This window comes from Aquila chrysaetos, chromosome 10 (genome assembly GCF_900496995.4).
Source record: "Aquila chrysaetos chrysaetos chromosome 10, bAquChr1.4, whole genome shotgun sequence".
Taxonomy (NCBI): Eukaryota; Metazoa; Chordata; class Aves; order Accipitriformes; family Accipitridae; genus Aquila; species Aquila chrysaetos.
This window is the reverse complement of record NC_044013.1, coordinates 17,741,813-17,767,807: the sequence shown is the minus strand read 5'-3', so window position 1 is coordinate 17,767,807 and position 25,995 is coordinate 17,741,813. Positions and strand designations below refer to the sequence as shown.

General features: G+C 36.7%; 1 protein-coding gene across 5 annotated transcripts in view; it reads left to right on the top strand.

The window, feature by feature from the left end:
• The window catches only part of LOC115346859 (U2 snRNP associated SURP domain containing), a 47,832-nt gene extending 28,265 nt beyond the window's left edge, over positions 1–19,567 (top strand). For 4 of the 5 annotated variants that reach the window (XM_030027403.2, XM_030027402.2, XM_030027404.2 and 1 more), the window contains 10 exons: positions 797–884; positions 2,130–2,252; positions 3,615–3,771; positions 4,147–4,242; positions 4,830–4,896; positions 5,904–6,066; positions 14,039–14,149; positions 16,632–16,750; positions 17,584–17,760; positions 19,051–19,567. In XM_030027403.2, the coding sequence (XP_029883263.1) occupies positions 797–884; positions 2,130–2,252; positions 3,615–3,771; positions 4,147–4,242; positions 4,830–4,896; positions 5,904–6,066; positions 14,039–14,149; positions 16,632–16,750; positions 17,584–17,760; positions 19,051–19,189 (1,240 nt within the window). In that variant the 3' untranslated portion in view covers positions 19,190–19,567. The remainder of the gene's footprint in view (positions 1–796; positions 885–2,129; positions 2,253–3,614; positions 3,772–4,146; positions 4,243–4,829; positions 4,897–5,903; positions 6,067–14,038; positions 14,150–16,631; positions 16,751–17,583; positions 17,761–19,050) is intronic. The other variant, XM_041126548.1, reaches the window with a different exon arrangement.
• The last annotated feature ends 6,428 nt before the right edge of the window (positions 19,568–25,995 follow it).

The window sequence follows — 25,995 nt, the reverse complement described above, 5'->3', positions numbered from 1 at the left end:
TAGAGGTGAGAATAACTCATGTGCCTCTTGACAGAAAGAAAGCCTGTAGATAATATTCAAGATACGCTATAGCAAATAATCCATGCAAAGAAGTCAATTTTTGAAGTAGATTTTTTTTTTTATTAAAAGGTGTTTTTAATTCTCCATGAACTTTGGAGAACTTACAAGGGGATTATGTACTTTTTCTAAGGTGCTGAGCAGAATTTAGGAAAAATGTCCAAGGGAGAGTACCTTTGTCCTATTTAGATATTGGATTGTGTCTACTTCCTGGAGTCTCTCTAATATTATGGTAGCATGATGGGGAATATTCAGCATGTTACAAAACTCAAGTGATTGCAAATGATGTTTCTTGTTGCAGTGTATCTTTGTTGTGCCAGTTGAGAGAAGCTCAAGGGAAGCTAGGCAGCCATTACTCACTGTGCTTTCATTGAGGGCATCATCAAGTAAATTAAAATAGAAACATAACTAAGAATTTTCTAAAAATACAAATTTAATTTTGAGACTATTCTTTCATTGTATATAAGGTTGTAAAACTCCTTTTATCCTCCTCCAATCTTTCCAGGCTGTATAAAGAGACTGCAGCAGATGTGAAGATCTCCCTTCACAGTTCTGTTGTTGTCCAAGGTGATTTAATATACAGTAATCATATTTGCTTTATAGTTCAGTTCATGGCTACTATAGGGATCAGAACCTTGTGCTTTTGAGTCCTGTGTCCCAGGTATTTTCGTGAATTATGTATGTCCAGAAAACATATATTACAAAGTTTAACTAAAGAAATGTATATGTTTAATTCTAGTTTTGAAACAAAATTATGTCAGATATTCTCTGATCTCAATGCTACTTACCGTACAATACAAGGCCATTTACAGTCTGAAAATTTCAAGGTATGTATTTCATTGTTATTTACGTGACATAGAAGTCAAATAAATAGATGTTCCTGCACAAGAGATTGCATACTGTGATAGGTGGCTTAGACATCAACCTTCCTAATTAAGCTTTTTTTTTTTTTTTAAATAAAAATTAGGTTTTCTCTCTTGCAAAGATAGCCTTGAAATTAAGGAAGAAAACCAGCATCTAACAGCTCAATTGTACCAGTAGATGTATAGTTGTGGAGTTGAGAGGATATCTGTCTAGTACTTGAATTGCAAACAAGGCCTTCTGGCTTTCTGATTATTTTTGGACCACCTATATTTCAGTTTCAAAAACAAATTTGGGCTGCTCAGTGTGGAAAGAAACTGCTGGACATAACAGCATAAAGTTACTTTTTAACATTTTTCTGATAGTTAGGCTTTATTTTTTGAGGTCTGATAAGCAGTCTGACCATGGGTAGTTGAGAGTGATTTCTGACATCAAGTGCTCTGCTTCTCACTATTCTCATGCTCAGCCTAGCTTTTCCTTCTCGTGTTTTAAAGATGCCTCTACAGTTTTTGTTTTGTTTTGTTTTTTTTTAATCAGAACCTTTAAATACAAAGCTTACAGTGTAGTTAGTTTTTCTGTATTAAGGTCTTTATGCTGGTTATCCTACCTTCTCTGGTCCCGAGTACTCTAGATTGAGAATCAATTTTAGTTATCTGTTATTTTAAAACTGTTCATTAAATTATATGGTAAAGACAGGTAGTAGATTTTTTTTTTATATCTACATCTCCAGCTACATTTAATGTGTCAAGCTTGAGCTGAAGCCCATCATTTCAAATATACTTATATAAAAAAATGAAAGTAGGAACATAATTTCACTTCAGTAATATGCATAAGATAGTGTTAATTTTAGCTAATTTTATTTTACAAGGGGAAAGATATTTTCTGTTACACTTAGTAGAGGCACCTGCTTTGAACATCTGGACAGAATGAAATTTACTATTGGGTTAGGAACTGTGAACAGCTGAAATAGATAATGTAACAGGAATTTAAAGGAAAAATAAAACCCAAGTGAGATTTTTAAAAGAGTAGTTCCTATATACATATTTTTGTAAAATTACTAGTCTTGCCCAGCATAGTATCATTGTAATATATTCCAGTATGGAACTACTTAGGAGTAGCTGTCTACAGCAGTAGTTCTCTGTGGTGTATTTCTGATCACTTCAAATTTCTTAATACAAATTTAATAGTGCTTTTTTTCCTATTGCTTCTAGCAACGGGTTATGACATGCTTCCGAGCATGGGAAGACTGGGCGATCTATCCAGAACCATTTCTGATCAAACTACAGAATATTTTCTTGGGGCTTGTAAATATCATGGAAGATAAAGAAACAGAGGTGAGTGACCTTTGGTAGTGATGCTAGCAGATGGTAAGGAAAAATGTGTAAATATAAAATAGGACTGGCAAGGATTACTTTGATATATGTGTTATGGTGAATAAACTTTTTTCCTCTGAATCCTTACTCTTAAATACAGGTGTAACAGATGTTTTCAGATGCAAATACTGTTCAATCTGTTTATGCATTTGTTGCTTGTAGATTAGGTGCTGTGGTGGAGTTATATTGTGAAACTTAGTTCAGAGCAAAGACTAGTGCAGAATGACAGGTATTTCCTTGATATTGGAAATACTCTGTAGTATCTATCTGAATTTTGAGTTAGAATTTCAGGCATTAGTTTTAATTTCTGAGAGTTCTAAATAGCTAGGCATCTGGCTACCTCGATCATCCACTTTCTTTCTGTGTGAGTGTCACACTTGGATGTAACAGAGCCATCTGAGCTTTTTTAATCTGAGAGGAAGGTTATGATAATCATTTATACTGGTGATATTCTACTTTGATCTTTGCTGTGTTGTATTGGAGCAGTAAGTTGCTAACTTTCTAGTTTTAAGCTACAGCATTTATCCTTTTTTTTTTTTTTGGTAGAGGTTATTTTTAACAGGATATGTAGTGAGTTTTAGTTCTAGCAGTGACATAAATTACTATTCAATATTTTGATGTTCTATGCTTAAAATTTCTAGAATACCATTAGCACTGAGTGAATGTGTACTGATGTGTTTACAGTTATGTATAAATATTATTTAAGAGAACCAAGACAGTGGATGCTAATAAATAGATGTATGTTTAGAGTAAGTTCATTTTGTAACTCTGTGGAAATGTGCCTTTCAGAAAAGCAGGAGGGAGACCTACAGTATAATTGGAAGGTTAGCTTGTTTCACTTAGCAGTAGAGCAGGGTGAACGTGCACCTAACAGTGCCGGTACCGAACAGAACATGTAGATGTGTTTATTATTTATGCGTGTTCCTTAAATTTGCGTTCCTGCTAAATATTTGATTTCTGTCAGTTCAGAGTACTGGTTCCTAGGGAATCTTTCATATATAAGTAAGTATAATTTATCTGACTGTAATTTGCTCATTTCAAGCTAAGCGTCAGCTTAATATCTCTTCTTTTGAATATAGGTATTGCAAAGCTTCCAGTACATTGTGGACAAATTCCAAGTTCTTGCTTATGGTTTTTTATAGGAGGATATTGTCATATTTTTCCTCTGCAATAAACAACTGTACTTGGTAGCAAAAATTGTTTAAGTTGAGTTTTTTGGGTTTTAGGTATTTTTAAAGCTACTCCTTTAAAAAGAAATGAATCAATAATTGGAGAAGTAAAGAAAAGCAATGCAGATTTGTTCCTGAAATTATTTGCTTTCAGGAAGTACCAGATGATCTTGATGGTGCTCCCATTGAGGAAGAGCTTGATGGTGCTCCACTAGAAGATGTGGATGGAATTCCTATTGATGCTGCTCCTATTGATGATCTGGATGGAGTCCCAATTAAATCATTGGATGACGATCTTGATGGAGTTCCTTGTATGAAATGTTTCAACCTTACTTTCAATTTGATTCTTTAATTTTTGATGATCTCTTTTTCCTAAGTAGTTTTTACAAGTACAGCTGAGAATTAACATGGCATGTAGCTTCATAAAATGTTGAATTGATTAATTTCACTTTTTTCTAGGAAGAATTAGTTTAAAAACTGCTTTTAGATTGTAATTGCTTCAGAGACACAGTAGGTGTCTTCTGATGTTATGCACATCAGGTTCCAAATCCTAATTTGTTTTCTCTGCGAATAATAAAATGGTATAATACACTGCAGTATTTAAATTTATTGTTATATAAGGATTTTTCTGTTTGAACTTTTGAAGAGCTTTGGAAATTATTTTTCTCTCTCTCTTTCTTCAACAGTGGATACGGCTGAAGACTCAAAAAAGAATGAGCCTATATTTAAAGTTGCCCCTTCGAAGTGGGAAGCAGTGGATGAATCGGAACTGGAAGCTCAAGGTTAGTTTTCAAAGTATATATAGTAAACTAAAATACTTCCATAAGTAAACTGAAAGCTTAATGTCACTTATTTCGTGATTATTTTCAACCAATCTGTTTAAAAGTTCTAATATGACTATTGTAGTAATCCAGTAGGATTTTCAGTTGTAACTTCTTTTTTGGTTATAACTTCAGTGAAGAAAGTAGTGTATTCTGGTTTTGTTACTCTACTTCAATAACCTACCAACCTTTAAAAAGAATTTCCAGTTCATTAAGAATAAATATTAGAAAAAAAAACCTGGGTATGTGACTGGCAGTCTTTCTAAATGTTTGTTTGGAAGATAAAATTTTACAAACTGATAAATACTTGGCTGCTTTTGAAGGATTTACTGAAACATGATATGCAATATAAGTGAATAACTCTGTAAATAGTAAATATTCTGATAATGTGCAGTTTTGCTTATTTCTATGAAATAGAAAGTCTGTATTAAGTGCTAGATGCTGGTAAACTTTATCACATTGTAATTTTTATTATATCTACAAATACTAATTTTCAGATTAAGTGATAGCTTTTTCTGTTGTTAAAATTCTCTTACTGTTTCTTCCAGCTGTTACTACTTCTAAGTGGGAGCTTTTTGACCAACATGAAGAATCTGAGGAGGAAGAAATTCAAAAGTAAATACTTTTTCATTCTGATGAAAACATACTCATTTTCTGCCTCTAAGGTTGAGTGTTTTTGGCACTCCCTACAAGATATATATGTATTATAAGAGCAGAACAAAAATGAAATTTTGGAAGTAGGAAAGTAAGAAAATGAAGAAAAATCAGGATTTTAGTGCAGCATGCTTTCAGCCCCCATAATTTTTTTCTAACATGATAAATTACACATTTTGGTAGAGTTGTTAACCATAATGTTCAAATTTATGCCGATTTGGTAACTTAATGTCAAATAGTAAGAACTAAAGTAGTATTTTACAGTTTGGAAATCTTGATGTCAGGTATGTATGAATCTACCTAAACCTCTGCCTTTTGCTTTCGCAACACACACAGTGAATAATGTTCTGATGTGTATGTTTCTTTGGATACTAATAGACTCCATGCCATCTGTTGTTTTTGAGCAGTCTTTTACTTTGTTGTTTCGGCAATTGAGAGCATCTATTAGTAGTGCTTTAAATATCTTAATGCATTGCGTGTAGTCCTGCAGCGCTCTAGTGGCCAGTCTGGGAATATAATTTTGAATATCTGCCATGTCTCAGGTTTGTCTCCCAAAAGCAAAAGTGTAGTAAATTTTGTTCTTTTATAAAACTTAATATATCTGAAAAGCAAGATTACAGCACTTAAAGAGATTTTGTTGAGGTAGTGAACTTGTTCTGTAACTGAGTTAGATATGGATTTGGTGACTGTAAATTTCAAAAATTCTTCTGCAGTCTGTTTATATGAAAAGTGTAAATCGTCTGAGTAATAAAAAACTAATTATTTAATTAAATGGAAATATTAAGATATCTATCTCACAGATGGAGACTGTTTTGTACCTGCAGACTTTTATGTAACAATCTTAACAGATTTCAAAACTAGTAACTAATCGTAGAAACTAAGTAGGAGAGATGGTAAATTTTGTAACAGATAATTGTCTTTTTTAGATATATATCTATATTAGTTAATTCTGTATGTTTTCTGTAAAGTCAAGAAGAAGAAAGTGAAGATGAAGAAGACACTCAGAGTTCGAAGTCAGAAGAGCAACACATGTATTCCAATCCTATTAAAGAAGAAATGCCTGAATCCAAGTCGTCAGTCAAATACTCAGAAATGAGTGAAGAAAAGCGTGCCAAACTCCGAGAGATAGAGGTCAGCATGTGATGTTTTGTGCCACCCTTCTGTACCTTTCCAGTCCTCCCCGCCACCCCTGAGTTCTCTACATATAATAGGGAGTTCTTTTTACTGAAGTAATTGTAGTCTTAGTATATAGTGGTTTTTTAGTCCAGTATATTTTTATAAAGGTATGTTTGTTTACAGCCTTGCTTTGTTTTGGCTTTCAAAATAATGCAGGAAAAAAAGAAAAATTGAGTCAGGGGATATTGCATGTTCAGAATTACTCTTCTTTTTCAGTGTCCTTTTCCAGTACCACTGGTAGCCTTGGATTGCTTGGGTTCCTTTACACTTTCCTCCTCTTGGCAAATGGGAGTGACTTTTGGATGTGGCCTTAGTCCTATGCCTTTCTTGTTCTCTGTCTCTCTTGCCTTGAAGTGTCTGTATTTTATTGCATTTGAAAGTTGCTCTTTTCACTGTGTTAGCCGTCAAACAAAGAAGTAGATGCAACTAAAGCAGTTGGTCTTGAAATGGGGCATTTTACTTGAAGACATACATGCATTTTATAGGGCTCACTCATTCTTTTATCCTTTCTTCAAGCATAGGTGTTAGTATAGCTGTTAAGGTTGATAAGCACAGATTCTTATGTCTTCATGCTGGCTTCTGATCTTGTGGTTGACTGGGAAGGTAACTAGAACTTGAATTTAGCATGGGCTTTGTCTAGCAGTGAAGCCTTTCTGTCATACAGTGCCATGCAAAACAGGTTTAAAATTGCATGCAGTTTTCCAGCTTGTATTCAGTATTAAAACCCATGATACATTGAATACTGAAATTCTTGTAACTTCTGTTCAGTGCATTAAAGTGATATTAAGAAGCTGCTAAACTATTTGTTGCAGTTGTAGCATCTCCAAGTGACAGATTATAATTTGGGTAGTATTTTGAAGGTGGAATTGTGGCTGCCTACCTATTTATGCTATAATGTACTGGTTAGCTAAAATCAGACATTAGCAAAGCCCCATAATACTCTAAGATGCACAAGAAGTAATATTTTAAAATGTCACAACTGTTGTTTCTCCCAGATATGCTTCTGCTTAATAATTCAGATTATTAAAATTAATGGAGTATAACTAAGCACTTAGAAACCTCTTGCTTTGCATAGCAGTTTGAAAGTTCATGATACATAGCCATTTGAAGTGAGTAAATTCTGAATTCGAGGAAAGCTAAATGGGATTTATGTCTGACTTGACTCATGGTGGCAGTAGTTCTGTAGAAAATATATAATGTTAGGCTAACGAAAGTACAAGAGAAACTAGTTTTCATTTTGCTGTAATAATGATTGTAGTGGTTACGGAAAGGGCTCCTTTCAGATTGAGTATCTGTTTTATAGATGTTATCCTGGCAGTTGTGGAGGCATATTAGGAAGTGATTTACTTTAACCATTGTCAATTTTACACTGCACAAGTGTTGTAAGTTCTTTCATCAGCGTATCCCATCTGTAACAGTTTTAGGTGGTAAATATTTGAGGTTTTCAAGTGCATGTTGCCATCTTTATTCTTTGTGGTAAGTAAATTACTGTCTCACTTTCAGACTTTTGGAACTGCCAGAAAAGGATTGTCATTTTTTCCATTTTCAGAACACTTCAGACACTATGTAGAAGTAGTTAAATTTTAAAATTTCTCTTCAAGTTTGTCATTGACAGGAAGGTACTCCCTGTACTACTTTAAAGCATTCACGCTCAAAGTTTCTTCTTTGGGTATGTACCCAGTCCCTGCCAAACACCACATCCATTATTAAATTTGAGAGGAGGAAGTGAGGAAAAAAAACCCCAATTACCAGCTTTAACAATTATGCCATCTAATATACGCTGTTAAAAATGTCATGTAAAATCTTTGGCAAAAAAAATGACAAAGTCTGATTCTCTAGCAGTTTACACAGTGACTACCAGGGAAGCTGAAACACATTTTTTCATGTGTGTGGGTTTTTTTTGGTTTTTTTTTAAATTCAGGAATACAAACAATTCTTTCTCTTGGCACTTAGTGAATTAAGTTTGTCAGCTGGGAGGGGAAAGGGCAGTAAGAAACAAACTTTGGCCACAGCCATCAGACTGGTGCCATCAGAGAAGGCAAGTTATTAACCCTTTGTTTGCCCCCCATACCCCTGTTAACCTTGATGAAGTGTGGATTCTTTCCAGAACTTAGCAAGAGCAGAGGCTTTTTTGCAACACTGAAATACAGTGATTTCTTTGCTGTTTTTTTTAAGTGTGGAAAGATTGGCACTTTGCTTTACATTATAACTCAAATTTCAAATGGTCTTTACGGTGCTGTGCATGTGTGTCTCTCTTTCCCTGCCCCAGGGACATATAAAAGAAAGGTGTACTCCTCTCTGTAAAGAGACCTCAGTGCTGTGAAGTGTTAGAAAAATGGGAATTTTATGTTGCTTAAATTGTTCATTAAGCTTGTTTCCTCAGAGCATACAAAAACTCACAGACAAAATGAAGCAGCATTGTCCTGCTTGGACCATTCTCTAAGGTACTTTACTTCTGTCTCCATCTTGCTGCGCAAGATTTTATAACCCTACCCCAAAAAAAGCACAGTGCAGGCTTCATCTGCAGCAGGAGGCAGGGTTTTCACAAATCCAGATATATCAGTGCTTCCAAAAGGGTCAAACAGGGAGATTTGTCCTCTTTAGTAGCTGCCTTTACTCACCTTTGTGTTAGCCACCTGAGACCTCAAAGTAGTGTTTGATTGCTTAATCAGAGGTAGAAGATGAATGGTCTTCAGTCTTCCTGTTCAGCCTTTCTGCAATGTACCACTGAGCTCCAGGAGTTGCAGGGTTGGATTCTGTTATACTGTCCTGTGTCTGTGCTCTGTCAGTACTCCCTTGCCCAGTGCATAAACAGAGATTGTCCCCCTGCCCTGCAAAAAAAATGTGTCATGGTATTTGAGGTACAGTTTATTTTTCTATCAAGAGCCAAAGGGGTTTTTCCTGCATGTCACAAAGGAAAGGAAGTTACTCTTCTTGCTTTCTTGATATGAATTGCTGTACCAGGCAAGATCAAAGTTCCTTTAGTGTAGTTTTCAGCCTCCAATAGAGAATGACTAGAGGACGAGATAAGAATAGATTAAGCATAGTTCACAAGAGCAGATTGTATCCATGGCCTGTTCTGGATTTCAAGGCCCTGCATACCTTTGTCAAGAAACTGAAGTTCCATACAGTTTCCATTATTTCTTTCTCTGGATTATGGTGCTTAGTATGCAGAATACTCACTTTTGTGTATTTGTTCATCAAGTCAGAGGAGCTGTCTGAGGCTTGTAATCATCACTAGAACAACATAACCCTTTGGTCTTTACAGTCTGTGGAGCTTTCTGCACCTAGCTCATTTGAGGCCACTGCAAAATGGCAAAAAGCTATCCAATTAAATATCTTGCTCATTGCGGCTTAATAATAACAGATGAGACAAACTGGCTCTTGCTTGATCAATAGTTTCACTATTTGTAGCAGTTGTTCCTTAGAAGATAATGACTATCTTAATTCAGCAGGTTCTGGTCTATTTTAAATCTTTGAATCTACTTCTGCTTTTCACAAAGACAAAAGTGAGGAATTGCTTATCTCCGAGACACATAGCATCCTGTGAGTGTGATTGAGCATGCCAGAGGTCTGTTATGGCTGAAGAGGTATTTCACATGTACATCAGTATCGCTGTCATCTGTTGTTGATGATATTGTAGCTGCAGAAATTCCACTGCTCATAGAATTGCTGGAAAACTCAAGCTTTCAAAGAAATGTTTTGCTTTGCTTCTGGCAAAGTCTAGGACTGATTGCAGCCATTGTTGGGGCAAGTCTAAAACAGAACATTTTGGTCTGCTTGGATTTCTATCCTGTCTGTAATCGGTCTAGATTTGAGTGCAATTATATATCAAGCAGAAGTTCCTGTCTTTCATCAAGCATCTGGTGATTAACTTCCTAGTTAATCCTAGTATGTAGTATGCAGCTAATTTACCTCAAATAAGTTGTGTTTGAACCTGGTCACTTAAGTTCTGAGGCAGTGTACCTGTGGAATAACCTCTTGTGAAAAAGCCTTTTTGCCCCCATGAAGACCGCTGTGTATGGACTCAGACAGTATCAGCAGAAGATTAGAAAACCAAGAACAGTTCTTGAAAATAGATTCATTTTAAGCGAGGGAGGCTACCAACAGCACACGTGTTTGTGTCAAAATGCAAAAAGCTATGGGCACGGCTTCAGTTTGCATCAGTCTGTGGTTTCCCAAAACCGTGGTAACAAGATGTTACCCTTTTCTGTAACTTGCTAGCTTACTGGTTAGTGTATAATCAAGGCCTCAACTTCTAGGAAAGGCTGAATCTTTTAAACTCTCCTCAAAATAATTTGAGGAGAGAGGGGGAAAATTTCAAGATGAGAACCAGTAGACAAGAGGCATGTTGTGGAGCTGTTTATCTTGAACTTGAGAGAGATACCTCCTCATGGTTAGTGAGAAATATGATCCCTGCATTGGAGCATTTAGTAGAGATTGCTTGCAGGAGCTCCAATGAGATTTGACACTTCTGTATTGCAGTCTCTGAAAACCTCTGAACTCTCTCTGCTGTGGGAGACTGCTGTGTCTAAGACAGTATTATGAAGTTTTGGCACAGGGTTTTGAAGAATTTTCCCCTTCAATATTACCATGCATATTACTGACTCCGGAGGTAGTCTAGATGAAGTCAATGTATCCACTCCTAAGGATGAACAGGCTTAATAGCTTTTGTCTGTTGGACAAGAATAGTTAAAGAATAACCAATTCAATGAGAATATATTAGTTCTTTCTAAACGCAGGTTTACGAAGTGGAATGCTTACAAAATTCATTGATTAGGTGCTTAAGCAGATTTAAGCTGAAGGTTTAAGGATCTCTTTCTCCCTGGGGGTGTTCCTGGAACTGTATGATAGGAATACAAGTATCATCTACTCTACATAAAAAGAACTATAAGAAGGGTGTTCACTATGGCCAATATGCTATGAATAGTGAAATGGCAAAGGAGATAACCAAACATGTAAGTTTATATAGTAATTCTGAGTGGTGGAATTCTTTAGAGAATTCTTTTCTGGACTTTGGGACCTATGTAATTCTTTCTCTCTTAAAACATAGTTACGGTGGTGATGTTTTAGAGCAAGTAGCAAAAGCTGCTGTACATGAAGGTGTAGGATGAGCTGATCTGATCTAACTGCTCACCTCTGCTGAAAAGGAATATTGTGATCCTACCTGTGAGCTCTGGCACTTGCTTGTTCTTCCCAAGCCAATACATCTTACTAGTGCAGGGGCAAAAAAAAAAAAATTGAAGTGGGGGGGGGGTGGCTTCTGCTGGATTAGTGAATTGATCTGGCTTATGGAAGGCTCAGCCAAGCACTGCAGCTGCTGCAAGGGCAGGGTACAGGAGGAACCCTTTGCTTGGAGTGCAGGAGTGGAGAAGGAAGGTGGAAGAGAATGGTATTTCTGTAGTGAGCTGTTGATGCCATCTCAGCATTTTGTAACACTTAGTCTCCTTTTCCAGGGGATGTACTAGAGTTGCTTTCCTCTATCCACAGCATCTTTCTAAAAGGAGTCAGTTTACATGGGTTCAAAGGGAGATAGAGCAAGTATGCGGAAGAGAGATCCTTTGAGTGGTCTGTAAAAGACCACAAGTGTCTCAGGAAACTGTATGTTCTTAACACAGTTGGAATTTAGGGAGGTGTTGAGTCAGTGGTTGTTGTGTAGGCTTTTCCTATTTTTCCCCTCTTCCTCTAGGCACCTGCTAATGACCACCTTCCTCCCTCCACAGTTACTGGAAAGATTACATGCAGATAGTTCCTCTTGGCATTTTAAATTTCATGCCAGCAGTGGGTTGTGTGACATGCATGTAAAACAGGCTGCTAGAAGTTCAGCATTTCTTTGCATCTAGATAAGCTTATTAAATCCAGTAAAGCCTGTTGATCAGATTCCTAGTTTTCCTTCATTTCAGGTTACTCTGGACTTATGCTTCCTTGCTTTCAAAATATGGTTAAACAGATAGTGCCACAGCTTTGTTGGCTAAAAATGTAAAGAAATAAAATCTTCTAAGGATGGGGTTTTTTTGTTTTGTTTTTTAAATTATCTGGGTGATTTAGTTGGGAAAACGAAGTAGAATTCTTATGGGCATGTTCATACTGTGACAGCCCAAGAGGCCTTCTGGATCAGCTAAGCCTCCTCTGTACTCCTTTGGTTCAGTACTGAATGTGTGAAGCAGCTTATGGCCTTGGAGTTTACATGATGGTAGAGGAGGCAATCTTCATTTCTTACCAGAACAGGTGGTATAGGGTGACACTGAATATATGGTTCCAAGAGGTATTCCTGCTTTTGAAACTTCTGCATTCGAAGGAGGGGAGAAGAAAAAATGCGTTTATGGAAGGTGGAGTGGTATGTGACAAATGATGATGTCAGTTTTCCATTGGCTGCTGACTATTTAATTGGCTGAATTGTAAGCAAAAATGAAAAATACTCAACCATAGGTAGAGCATATTCTGTAAATGAGGGAGGTAGGCAGAATATTTGTCAGAAATTTACCATGGTACAAGATAGCAATGCCCTTTTCTAAAATGAAAAAATGTGTTGTTGGCATAAGCTCTGTAACTGAAGGGGAAGGGGATCCTGTTCAAAGTAGTGCTATCCTTGCCTGGGTTTTGTGTTTCTTAACATATTTGTTCTTGTGATTAGTTTGTTTTTGTGGTATCTTCCCTTTCTGCTCACTCAGTAATTGGAAGGGCTGATTAGAATACATGGTATCTTCATATGCAGGCTGGCCTGCTGCTTTTGAGAGGGAAGAAAAAACCTTTAGGGTTTGATTTTGTGCCTGCTTCATATTAGGGAATTGAGGACCTGGAGAATAAGAATCCTTTCAGATAATCAAAATGGACACAGTTGCAAAGTCTTTTCCTTTGTGTGTTTTCAGTGTGGCAAAGTTAAATATTTCTAAAGAGAAAAATATTTTGTGTGTTCCCTAAAAATGAAACCTCAAGCACTGGAAAAATCTACTCTTACAGATATGACTGTGCAGGTCAGTATTGAAACAGGAAATACAGGAGGGTGAGAGCATAAACATTTGGAAGAGGGCTGACAAATACAACATGACTTTTTACCAAGCTTCCCCCCCCCCCCCCCCCCCCCCCAAAAAAAAAAGAGAGACACCTCCTCATCCAGAAAAATTGAAGGATTGTTTGTAAAAGGCCATGTCAGTAAGAATAAAGAATTGACAAATGATAAGAGATGTGAGTGAAGTTTTATGATGTGAATCAACTTGGAGAAAGGTTTTGGTGTATTGAGGGGAAAAAAAAATCTACATGGAAAAATTCTGACATTTGTTTAACTTTGTGACTCAGTTGGGGATATTATCACAGTAAATTTAGTGTTACATTTAGTAGCACTAGTGAACTGAATTTTGTTGCTAAGCTTGATAGCACATGAAAGAGTACTACGTTAGTAAAAATCACTTCTTTCAAATCAGCCACTGTGTGCAAACAGCCCTAAAGAGGAGATGCATTTGTTTTATGTCCTAATTATGTCAGTCGTTTGATTTTAATATTTAGGCTTAAATGGAAATAATGCAGTTTCTGAAGGAAAACTTGCAGTAGATAAGAGAAGTTGAAACAATGTTAAGACACCTGCAGTAAATTATCTCATTTTGAAAGAAAAAAACAGATAGATAATGATCTAAGAAATATAAGGGTGCAGTGTTCTAATGATGGGAACAGAATTTAGTAGAATAACAGAAAAAAATCCCTTTATTTTTAGTTCTTAACATGTCTGTAAACAACTGCAGGTGCCTGCAGATGAGCATGCGGTTTTGTTGCTTTGATCCAGTTTAATTTAAGTTAGTATCTTTTTGTGCACAAACTTGTATAGAAAGAATGAAGAACACAGATTATAAATTATGGAAATTTCATTTTCAGCCACCTGCCTAACTGGATAATAATAAGCCCAATAACCTAATGGTCAGTATTATTTTCACAGCTTAAGGTGATGAAGTTTCAGGATGAGTTAGAGTCTGGGAAAAGACCCAAGAAACCAGGCCAGAGTTTTCAGGAACAGGTTGAACACTATAGAGACAAGCTGCTCCAGAGGGTAAGAAATGTTCTTTATGTTTGGCTCTGATTCTGTGATTAGGCTTTTACTGAGTTTATCAAATGTAAGGTGGCATTAAGTTTAACAACACATGGTTCTCATTAAAATTCTACTGTAATGTCAAACTGCATGTCTAAGTCCAAGTGCTTTCTGCAGAGTAGATATAATCTCTCTTTTTAATCAAAATAATGTAGCATTTCACAGTGTACAGATGGGTGTCATTAGAATGTATTGAAAGCTTAGAGAGGTCACTTCTGGATCTACTACATAAAGCAAACTGTTAGGTGTGGGAAAGGAAAGGGACAGCTGTCAATTGAAGATGTTCATCAGGCTTTTCATTTTGTTTTTAGTAACTGATCCATTGTGCTAAAGGCTTCCAAAGGAAGAGAAGGAAAAGTATTAAGCAGCATATGTGCTTCTGATTCTCCAGTGTCTAAGATTTCCTGGATAATTCCAGCTCACACTGTCACCCAAAAGTGAATAATTCTGTACCATTACCATTTTTAGTAGTTCTCTCTGGACTATGAAGTCAGAGCGGCTTTAAAAATTAACATCATATGTGTGATGTCATGTGATCTAGAATCTTTGAAACATAACGAAAGAACATGTAACCTGTTTGGACAAAGCATTTAGTGAGAGAGAGTAGGTGGAGTTGCTTCTCTAATCTGGTTTCACAGCCTGATAGATCATTGATGAAATTAGGTACCCATGCAGTTTCTTGAAAGCTAAATACAAATAGGCAGTTTTCACCAGGTGTTTGTCTGTTGCTTGTTCTTTGCATTATTTGGTGCTCAATATCTGACTAATTCACTGAAGTAATTTTGCACAGTACCTTGAAGAAAGAGACTTGTAAAAATTAAGAAAGCTGATCCCTGAAGGAGACTTAAACATTTGGAGGTTGATCTTAGCAGTTAAGACTTCAATTTTTATAAGTAACTTTCCTTTTAAATGTAGGTTTATCCTAAAACTTCCCACTTCCTCTTTTTTCTGTAATTGGAGAAAAGTGATTTGTACAGTAAGCACAGAATGTTTAGTGAGACAGTAGCTTAAAAAAACCAGAAGTTGTAATCCTGGTAACTTTGTTAGATGCCTTGTGTTGAATTAGTTCAACCAGCTTGCAATAGTTTAGATTTTTAATAATTATCTCACTCTCAATGATGAAGGTAATATTTAGTTAAGAAGTATTTAATGATAATTATAACAGGTGTTATTTAAAACAATAATAACCCCATTGTTAAGGGAATAACTTTATCTTTTGCTTTAATGCCATAATAAAGTTAGTTTGTATAATAATAATAATGTAATACTGGTTCTGATTGCATTTCCCATGAACTTGGTGGTTGGTCATGGTTTTTTGTCTCATTTACTATAGGATAAGTTTTCCAAGAGTAAATTTCCTAGTATTGTAAAGAGAATAGGAATTTACAGCTATTTAAAATACTGTTTATTTCTGTTTATCAAGATGAAATAATGTTATGCTATCAAATAAGCTAGGCATAACTTACGAGCCCATTGATTTTAGTGGAATCTAACAATAGTTTGCAGTAGTAGGTATAATGATAAGGGACACTTTAAAATTTTACTGGTAAGTCTTCCATGGAAAGAAAATGTGAGACTAGATTAGTATAGCTGTCCTTGTATTTCCTGCACTTGTGTTATCTCCTCTCCCACCTTTTTTTTTTTTCTTCCCCCCCCCCCCCCCCCCCCCCCCCTCCTCCCCTTTCTCTCATTTAGCTAAATCACCCTGTCTTTGTCTTCTTTATGAAGTATGCAGGGAATATCTGTGGGGTTTTTTTTGCCATGAAAGGAAATTTTTTTTATGCCAGTACTGAAAGAAGCACATCTCTTGATCTCTGTGTTCAGACTTGCTAATGGTTTAGGTTTGTTTTTATATAATTAATTTTCTAATTATTTGACAGACAAATGAGGTGTGCTCAGGGTATATATTTTCTTTCAAAATGGTTCTGTTGGTATATAGAAATGGACCATATTTGTGGGGTTTTTTTGACAGAGTAGATGTTATTGCAGAATCTTGTTTGTATTTTTGTTTTGTCTTTAGATGTCTTGTAGCTATGAGATTATCTCCATTTTCAGTCTGAATTAATGAAGATGAATGCATATGTTTTAAGTAGAAAGAGGTTCCTGCTATTCTTTCATGTTTAATTTAGTTTAGAAAATCTGTTACAGCTGTAATGTTTCCCTGAAGTTTGTAAAATCGAAGACTGTTTGTTTCCAATTAGATACTCACTCTCACATGGGGTGACATCTTTCATGCTTTTATCAGTTTTTGTGTTACAATAAATATTTGTGCTGTGTAAAAAGCAGTAGTAAAGATGTGAAGAGCAGGTTAGTTCTGTCTCAGATTATGTGCTGTGTTCCTTCAGTGCTCAGTGCTTTTATGCTGTTCGTGATTAGCTTAATTGTCTTTACTTAGTAATTAGTCACACCTCATCTGAAATAATGAATGCTTCTAATAATTTAGGAAAAAGAAAAAGAGTTGGAAAGAGAACGGGACAGAGACAAAAAGGACAAGGAAAAATCTGAATCCAGGTCCAAAGATAAGAAGGAAAAGGAGGAATGTACACCAACAAGAAAAGAGAGGTACGGCTTTCTTTGGAGTAAAGTGGATGGGAGGAAAAACCTCACAGTTAGTATCTTTGTATACAATGGCAGACTTGAGATAATGTTGTATCACACATCTTATTTTAAAAGAAAAACACAGACCCACCCAAACAAAAAAAATACTCAACAACAAAACGCCATGCTTTGGATATTAAAACATGCTTCAAAATTTTAAAGGAATTGTCATTTTTATCCTGCCCCAGGTGACGTACCCTTTTGAATAGTATCCCCTTTTGGCTCTGTTAGGCCCTGAGGAAACATTGTAAAATAACAACCAGTTGAAAACAGGGTATATTTAACTCTCTCTTAGCAGTAAATTGACTGCAGTGTATTAGTCAGAAAACTGTACTGAAGTCATACCACAAATTATTTGCGATGGTTTAGATGTTATTCATCTCATAGTGAAAATTCTTCAAAACAACTAGTTTTAGGGTAGTTGATTGTACAATCTGATCTTCTAATACTTGTATAGCCAAACTCTTTCATGGTATTAAGCATAGATATGGTAAAATGCCTTGCTTTTCAGGAAACTGACAGAATGTTTTTACACTGCAATAAACAAAGATGAGTCACAAGCCTTAATTTTTTTTTTTTCAAGCAGAGAAAATTTGGTGTACATGTTGAACTTGTTTTTGTTTTTTTTTTTAAGTAATAAAAAGCCTACTACTCTTTAATTACTTAAAAGGATCTAACGTTACACTGGCAAAAGAAAATATTTAGAGAAAGGAATCCATTTTCTTAATATACATTTTGACTTCTCTGTGTGTGTCTGCATGTGTATGTGCATAACTGTATTTGCTTTCTTTACAAAGGAAAAGACGACACAGTGCTTCACCTAGCCCATCTCGCAGCAGTGGCAGTAGACGAGCAAAATCTCCGTCGCCAAAATCGGAACGCTCAGAGCGCTCTGAACGGTCCCACAAAGAGAGTTCACGTTCTCGGTCATCACATAAAGATTCTCCCAGAGATGTCAGTAAAAAAGCCAAAAGGTAAGCTGGCATCTTCTCTGTTTCAGGTTGTAGGAAAGTTAAGTACATAGGTATGTTTTTGTTGGGTTTTTTTGTTGTGTGTTTTTTAGCAGAGCATATCTGATACACAAGTATTTTCTCTCATAATGGACTATACTGCATGTTCCTGATTAATATCTTCAGACACTTGGTGTCTGAAATGTGTACAGCCTCCTGCCTTGACAGCTCAAGACTCTTCACTTCTGTGTTCTTGTTTACCTGTTTACTGATAATTTTGAGAAATACTGCTTTTAAACTAAAGCACCTTGCTGCTTTAGTAGCTTTTTATTTTCAAAGGACAAATCTTCTGTAGCCCATAGAACTTTTAGAATTATGGTGAGCATGCAGTCTTTCACTGATGATTTGCTTACATGAAGCTCCTCTCCCATGGTTTGTTTTTTTTAATGAAAAAAAAAAAAAAATCTAGATTGGATACTGCTTATGGCTTTTTGTTTCCAAAGTAGGTATTTCCTAATCTCCAGACTGACAAAAATATTGTCTCTAGTTATTGTTAAACTTGGGGTGAGATTTTATTACTGTATTGATGCTTTTGTAGCTCAAAACTCGAAACTTCAGCTTCCACTTCTTCTAGAGGTATAGAATATCTTACTGATACAATGTTCCTCAGACATGCTGAGGAAAATTCCTTTGATGCTGTTGGGAAAATCATAGTACATATTTACAGTAATCAGATTCTTGTGCTGTAAGTTAGGAATGTATTGGGGGGTGTGTGGTTTTTTTTAGTTAATATGATGGTCATTCAATTTAGATTATATCAGATTAATGTATTAGGTGTGGGTTAGATGACAGTAAATTTACTGAGTGTTCATTCTTTTTCTGTGGGGTTGCATCACAAGCTGAACATGTTTGATGGGCATCAAAAGTATTTCAGCATAGCACAATTCAACATTATTTTTCATTTCTGTTCCCTTCTATATGGATACAGGCTGCTTATTAATACAAGAGCCAAGGTGGTTGAGGCATACGTGGAAGGTTGTGAATTCCTTATGTTAGTTTAAGAAGGACATGAGTTGGTGTTATTTTTCTTGTGGGTTCTAAGCACTGAAGTTAAGCCCAAAATACATTAAAAACCTTATAATGTGAAAATTGCCTTTTTCTCAAAAGCAAGAGACCATTCTGTTACATCCTCTTACTAGAGAAAAATATTTTCTACCTTGTTTAGCTCAATAAATCAATGCCAAATAACTGCAGAAGAAGTTGGTGTTATCAATCAGTATTTCACACGAAAATTTTTTTTTTTTTTTTTTGCAGGTCGCCATCTGGCTCCAGGACACCCAAAAGATCCAGAAGATCACGATCCAGATCCCCTAAAAAGTCAGGGAAAAAATCCAGGTCTCAGTCCCGTTCTCCTCACAGATCTCACAAGAAGTCAAAGAAAAGCAAACACTGACAATGTTAATATTTTTTATGATGCTGTCACACTTACTGGAAATGCGGTTTTGTTTTTGTGCCTGAACAGTCTGTTAAAAAACAAAAAAGCATTCCTGACTCTTTTTTTTGTGAATGCACGTGTATACTCATGAGTATCAGCATCTGTAGACCTGTCATTGTTTTATATTGTACAAAATATCTTCATTGTGACTATTTCCCAAAAGAAACATTTTTGTGTTTAGAAGTTTCATCAGAAATGTGTGTAACTGATCTGCTGGCAGTAGTGATATTTTGTTTTAGAATGTTGTGACATAGCAGAAATAACTCAAATGTTCCCCCTTTTTGTAGCTTTGACAATTTGAATTAGATTTCAAATAAAATCTGAACAGAAAATTAAGATGTTGTTTTCTTGCCCCACTGGTGATACAGATCTCTAAAGGAATTCATAGTTTGTTTGGAAGTACTGTGTATTTCAGACATACTATGGTGCTTAGATCTTTCAGTATAGCGGTAGCTCAGTTCCTGTTTTCACTAGTTTGACTATCCAGATAAAAGCACCTTTTGAATCCAGTGTATGGGTTTTCTGTCCTACCATGATACTTTACTGTAAGAACAGTTGAACAGTCTGGTACCTACCATGATAAGCTTTACAAGTAAATCTTTGCTTTGTATTTCTCCATTTTAATTGCAGGGAATGTTTGTGATGGCAGAGTATTTGTTTTTAAAAAAGGGCCTCTGCAGAGATGCACCATATATATGTGTATGTATATCATATATATATGATGTATCAATAGCAAGCCATATTTGTGGCATGCATGGGGAAGAATAAGAGGACAGCAGGCCTGAGGCTCTATGACTTCTTCATTAAGTATAGGTACAATAATTGCAACCTACAGTACACTATTGTTTTCTAAAACTGATTTTTACTCCAGAAGGACAGCTTTTACATTATTTTATTGAATTTATTCCTTTGTTTTGGAAATTCTTCAAAATGGCAAAAAAATTAAAGTTTTTAATTACATATTTTATTTATTAATATTTTGGAGTTGAGAGGCTGTTTAACTTTTTTTAATGTTAGGCTTTCCTTTCTCCAAACGTGTTCTGTGTGTTAGGCATTGATGTGGCTTTAAATAACCTCACCTTGGTCTCTTATCATGCAGCCTTTCTGTGGGTGGGAGGGGGAGAGGGATGAGAAATGGGGAGGGTTCAGTGTTTATACTTGGAGGTGTGGGGAGATTGTAATAAAAACATAAAATTAAAAGGGATCTGGCCTCTTGTGAACTATTTCTAAAAGCAAAAGCTATACTTAACTACAGGCACAGAGTGTTGCATGATGGCCTGCTATTATACTTGTGTATCTACAGATTTAATGTTGTTAGAATTCTGTAAATGTGCCAGGGAAAATCCTATGTTGTACATGTATATAGCCTAAGAGGCAACACTTTCAGAAGCAGGATCTAAAAGGTCTTTTGAAAAACATGCATATTTAATTTAAAAAAAAACAACAAAATTCTCCATTTTTTTCCTGATGGGAGACTTTGTTAAAAGATTATATAAATTGTTGCAAATGTGAGAATTAAGTGGAGAATTCTCTTTGCTAATGAGAACTGAGAGATGATCTGGAATACTGAAAATACGGAGAATGCATGTGTACTGTAAAGACTGACTTAGAATGAGTATTGGAATAGATGCATTGATAATGAGAAAAAAATACACCTTATCTTGTTTATATTACATTATAAAGAATCTGTTTTAGAAATATACAGAGTTTATTTTTTATATTTTTCTTTCTCCCTGTAACATAAGGTGTTTCAGATGTACAGATTTTGATAGCTAAACTATTGGAAACTAAGTTATTTTTTTCTTAAATGCTTTGTATTCACACCTGGCACAGATTACGTAAGGCTTTCTAGAGCAAAAAGTAGGTACTAGAATCAGTTGGGGACGGGGAGAATCCTAACTTTACAATAGGAAGAAGATAGCTTCAGATCCAATTAACTTCTTCAGAACTATTACTTTTGTAGCTGTTTATAAATGGAGGAGTGATGAATGTCAATGTTTTAAGTGAAGTGAGGCTAAAGATAGTTTGCCACAGGAATATTCTATCTGCAGAATCAATTCTGTATTTCATTTAATAGCTAAAAATCCTCAGGTAGAAAATCACTTAGCATTATAGGTTAGCCATACTTTTCAATAATTAATTTTGAATTCAGCTTTTAGAAAATTTGCATCAGTGATTATAAAAGGCTCAAGCCAAGTAGCTGGAGGGCTAAAGGAGCACACCCATTAGACTTTATTTTGTAACAGCTTTATTATGCAATACCTTTCTTCAGTATCTTTGTTCTCTAAATACCGTTCTCATATGTCTTGTTCTTTGCTTTGTATCCTGGGCTTTAGAAAAGCTGTTTTGTACCTGATAGTCTTATAAGAGCAATTAAGAATCTGTATCCTTAACTGGATGCCTGTGTTTTCTCCTGTTGAAAGGAACATCTTTTGATCCTACTTACTTTTTTCATTTTCTTCCCTTCTTTTATAAATAGTTTTGTTTACAGCTTGGCTTTTATACGAAGACAAGGCGGGGGGGGGGGGCGGCGACACAGACGGACGACCCAGCATTTGGTAACAAATGTTTTGTAAAAGATGCAAATTAATATTGAAGACTGAAAATTAGGCTGCGTGTGAAATTCATTTGTCCTTAGGTCATCTTGCAGTGACAAGGTATAGTTGCAGTGTGCCATTACTGTGTGACTTATGTTTCTGCAGCTTTTTGAGGTGAAATGGTGAAAAATCATCTAGTTGATGTAGAATATAGGAGTAATTTAAATACTGATCCTCGTATTCAGGAAGTAGCATTCAGATGAATCTTTGTAGGAAAAAAACTCTGACCTGAGGAAGAGTGGTCCAGTGTTTCCAAATGTTTTTTGTGATTGCACAGGAGAAGGGAGCCCATTATCCTCTAACACCCCCCAGTCAGTGGGCATCCGACCCTGCGCTTTGGGAGAGGGAGGAGGCATGAGTGGATAAGGGGCTTCTCTGTCCTCTTCTGCCCTTCCTTATGGATGATATCAGAGGTAAATATTCATGCTTTAGTGTTCAGGTTTATCCAAAGCAGAGAAGCTGAGTGTAGCTTGCTACTGCCAAATTCTAGTGTGGCTGAGTAACCCCCCGCAGCCTGAAATAGCAGCTGGTGAGGCCCATCTTGGTGTGGGATCACATTAGAAATGGAACGTATATGGTATATTCCCAGGTATGTACTAGAGGCACTCACTCACGCTGATAGGTTTTGGTGAAGCCTACCCAGCACTCTAGAGGATGTTCAGGTATTTATGCGAAGGCCGCCTACGTATGGAGTTGCAAGTTCATCTCTGTTTTTTCTGAACCAGTGCTGACCTCTGTGAGTGTCTCTGTAAGACTTAGACTCTCATGTTCTGAGCATGTGGAGCCTGTCTTCGTGGAGAAAAGCTACTTGGTTGCATAGAGTCTCCTTTGACGACTAATATCTTTCCTTACCAGTGTTGCAGAAGTGTTTATATTTGAACACTTATATTTGCCTTTTTTAAACTCTGTGACTTCCTTTGACTTCTCTGCACACCAGCTGCATATACCTTTTGTAATACTATTTGAGGAAGAGTTGGTTTCTGAAAGTCAGTGTCAGGTTATTATTTGGGCACTAGGCACCATGCATGTGTTCTCCCCCCCGCTTCCCCCTTGGAGGTTTTGAAGTGTAAGAATAAACCACTTACAAACAAGGGTAACAAATTCTGTTTTCCAAAGCATATATTTAGAATTGCAACTATCGTTAATGTGAGTTCATCTGTCCCAGTGACACTGAATGTACTCCTGCTTTCTGCATTTACAAATCACCTTCTGTACTAATATAGCAGCTCTACCTAAGCACATGTGAACCCTTTGAAGTTGCTGGATTACTGTATTCATTGTGTTTTTCTGCATGTAAAACTACTGCTATGCTTTTTCAGTTATGAACTTAATGATTATCCCCACCGTTGGGATAGCTTTCGAATTTGTACTGGTTTTGTTTAATAAATTCCCGAGGCAGATTTTGTAGCTGAAACTGTGTAAAAATTGTGTCAGACCTCCACTCTCGCCGGAGTACTGCCTGAGATCTAAGTTACGGAGCACTAAAATGGGAAATCCAGTTTTATGTTTAGGGGGTTCTTGGGGATCAACCAGTGTTTGAGGCATGCTCTTGGCATGTCGAAAAGAAAATAGTGCTGTCTCTAAACTGTGCCTGTAAGAGGACGGTATCTTGAAGGAGTTCATGTAACATGACTTTAAAACTAGAATCTTGTGATGAGAAAAGCAAGATAGGCCAAAAATGGCAAATCTGTTCTGAGCATCTTTGATCACTTTAGGCAACTTGCTTGTAGGTTTTTCTGCCACAAGCATTTACAGTCCTTTGGTGGAATTAATGCTTTTAATAAATAAAAATTAGAAGCATTGTGTTTCTGTAGATGGATTAAGGTCTGAACTTTGTTATCTAGTTTTAGATTGCTGGCTTGCTGTACTTCCATATAGGCGCTTGAGGAATTTGGGGTGAGATGTTTCCCAACTGTTGTGGGTGTACACTGAATACTTACATGAGGCCACATACATTTGGCTGCATTAAGGTAAAGGTAGTTTTGAAGGATATTTGAATTGCTGCCTCTTTACTACAGATTGGTCTACTTTCTGTGCATTTTCTTTGTTGAAAAATCTAGATTTTGGGGCGGTTATGAATGTCCAACAGGAGAATTGAATTCTCTACAGCTGAAGACAGCAGCAGTGGAATAACCTAGATGAGAATTTTACAGTTCTTTTAAAATCAACTGTTCAGTATCATGAGATTTATCAAATTAAAAACCTGATATTAGCAGTCAAACCCTGAAAATAATCTCAGAGTTTACTTTTTGAATAAGGCTGTTGAGTTCATAAACTTATATTTTATTAAAACAGCTCATAGTAGTATTTGAAACTTTCTTTTTGTTCTCATTGCTGCACGAGCAATGCAATTTGCAAGACATTGCGTATTGCAAGACTTTCAGTATGCTGCTGCTGTAACTGCTGCTCCTCATTTTGTAAGCCACTCTTGTAAGAATCATAACTAAAAAGCTAATTTAATTTTGTCCATGTGTATTTTTCCCATGTAGGATGCAGAAGTCTTAAACAATTGCATACTATTTTTTCCTCCACCTGCTCCTGTCAGCACAGTCAGTTTTCATGGGTGAGCCTGTTCCGTTTGTCACTTCTGATGTCTAATCTTGTGCAGGGATGTTTTACTGTGTACTCTGTCATAAGCTGGAAAGTTTTCTGTTTGTGGTTATTTAAAGAGGAAATGGTAGTTTCACATGAACTTTTTTGTCTTATTTGCTTTTGGGTTTGTATTTTATGCAGAAAATTTTCCAAATGACATGGCGACAATAAAATTGTCAGTTTGCCGATATCCAGAAATGGTTTTGTTTTTAACCTGGAAAAGAGCGATGTTTGTGTGTGTTAGCGAAGGGCAGTTTCTTGGCCTCACCAGCTCTTTTGCTGGTTGACGCTGATTCTGCCTGTGTTGTTGAACTGTAATTGCTGCTGCTGTTCTACTGTCAACAGTGACCTCTGCTTCTCAGAAGCTCATTAACGAGGCATGGGCTGCTCACTGTGTAGTTGCTTGTATAATCCTCTCTTGAACAAAGAAAACCTCCCACTTGGAACTGCTGCTCAGATATTGAGATGATGAGCAGCTTTTCAATACCTAAAATGGTTTGCAGGAACGTCAGACGAAGAAAACGGAGCCCATGTCATGCTGTAGTGCGAGGTTGTGTGTTATGGCTGGGCCAGTGTCACGGCTTGTTCCTGCTGTTGGGTGCAGGTCCTGTTCCTGCCTTCCCTGTGTCTCCTGTTCTCTTCTGTCCTTTCTGCTGCCTTTTGTGCCCTGTGAGTAGACAGTTCAATTCATTAAGGGAAAACACTTTTTTCTGGGCTTGTTTTCACTTGGTTGACTTTCTGCTGGCTTAGTGAGTTGAATTGGCTCAGTGCAGAAAACAGGGTTGGACAGTGAGCAGGATGGTCCTCATTTTTGGTAACGGTGCACTTGTAACATGCAACTCCATCCACAGTATTTTCATTTGGAGCGTGTGTTTTGATAAGATGGGCTGAGTCAATGCTGTGCTCTGCATCCCGCTCACTTCCGCTCTGGTCACGTACTCCTGTCACTTTCCCACCACCAGCTCTAGCACTTGTTTGACCACTTTCCTTGTGGAAAGGTAGGACGAGCACAGGGTAGGCAGGTTTATGCGATGAGGTACACGGGAGGAAGGAAATGCAGAACTGCGGCCATCTCTCTGAGCAGTAGTGAGCTGTGACACTGGCTGTGCCTCTCTCCGTCTCCCCATTTCTCCAGTGATGCTTGAACCCATCAGAGCGAATGCCTCCGAAATAATTTAGTTTCGGCAAGAGCTGTGAAAGAGCAAAAAGAGGAAAGAGACCTCAGATGCCCACGCAAGAAGGGAAAGGCTGGAATATGAACTCTTGATGTTGTTAGAGCCCAGAGCATTCATTTGGGAGAGATTACAAGTCCCAATTACTAACAATCTTCACTTAGAGCTCACAGTCAAGAAACAGGATATGTTGTGATATCCCTGGACTTGCTCTATTTTTATTTTTACTCTTGTGCGGACTGGAAGACTTCCTGTAGCTGCTTGCCTTAAATACAGACCATCAGTTTTACTCTTAAAGACCTTGTTAAGAGGTTGCCTGCGAGCAAGTGTGGAATCTGTTTCCTCATTCTGCTTCTTGGGCTGGACCTAGGTCTGAGACTTTGGTCATGAGAATTTGCGTATA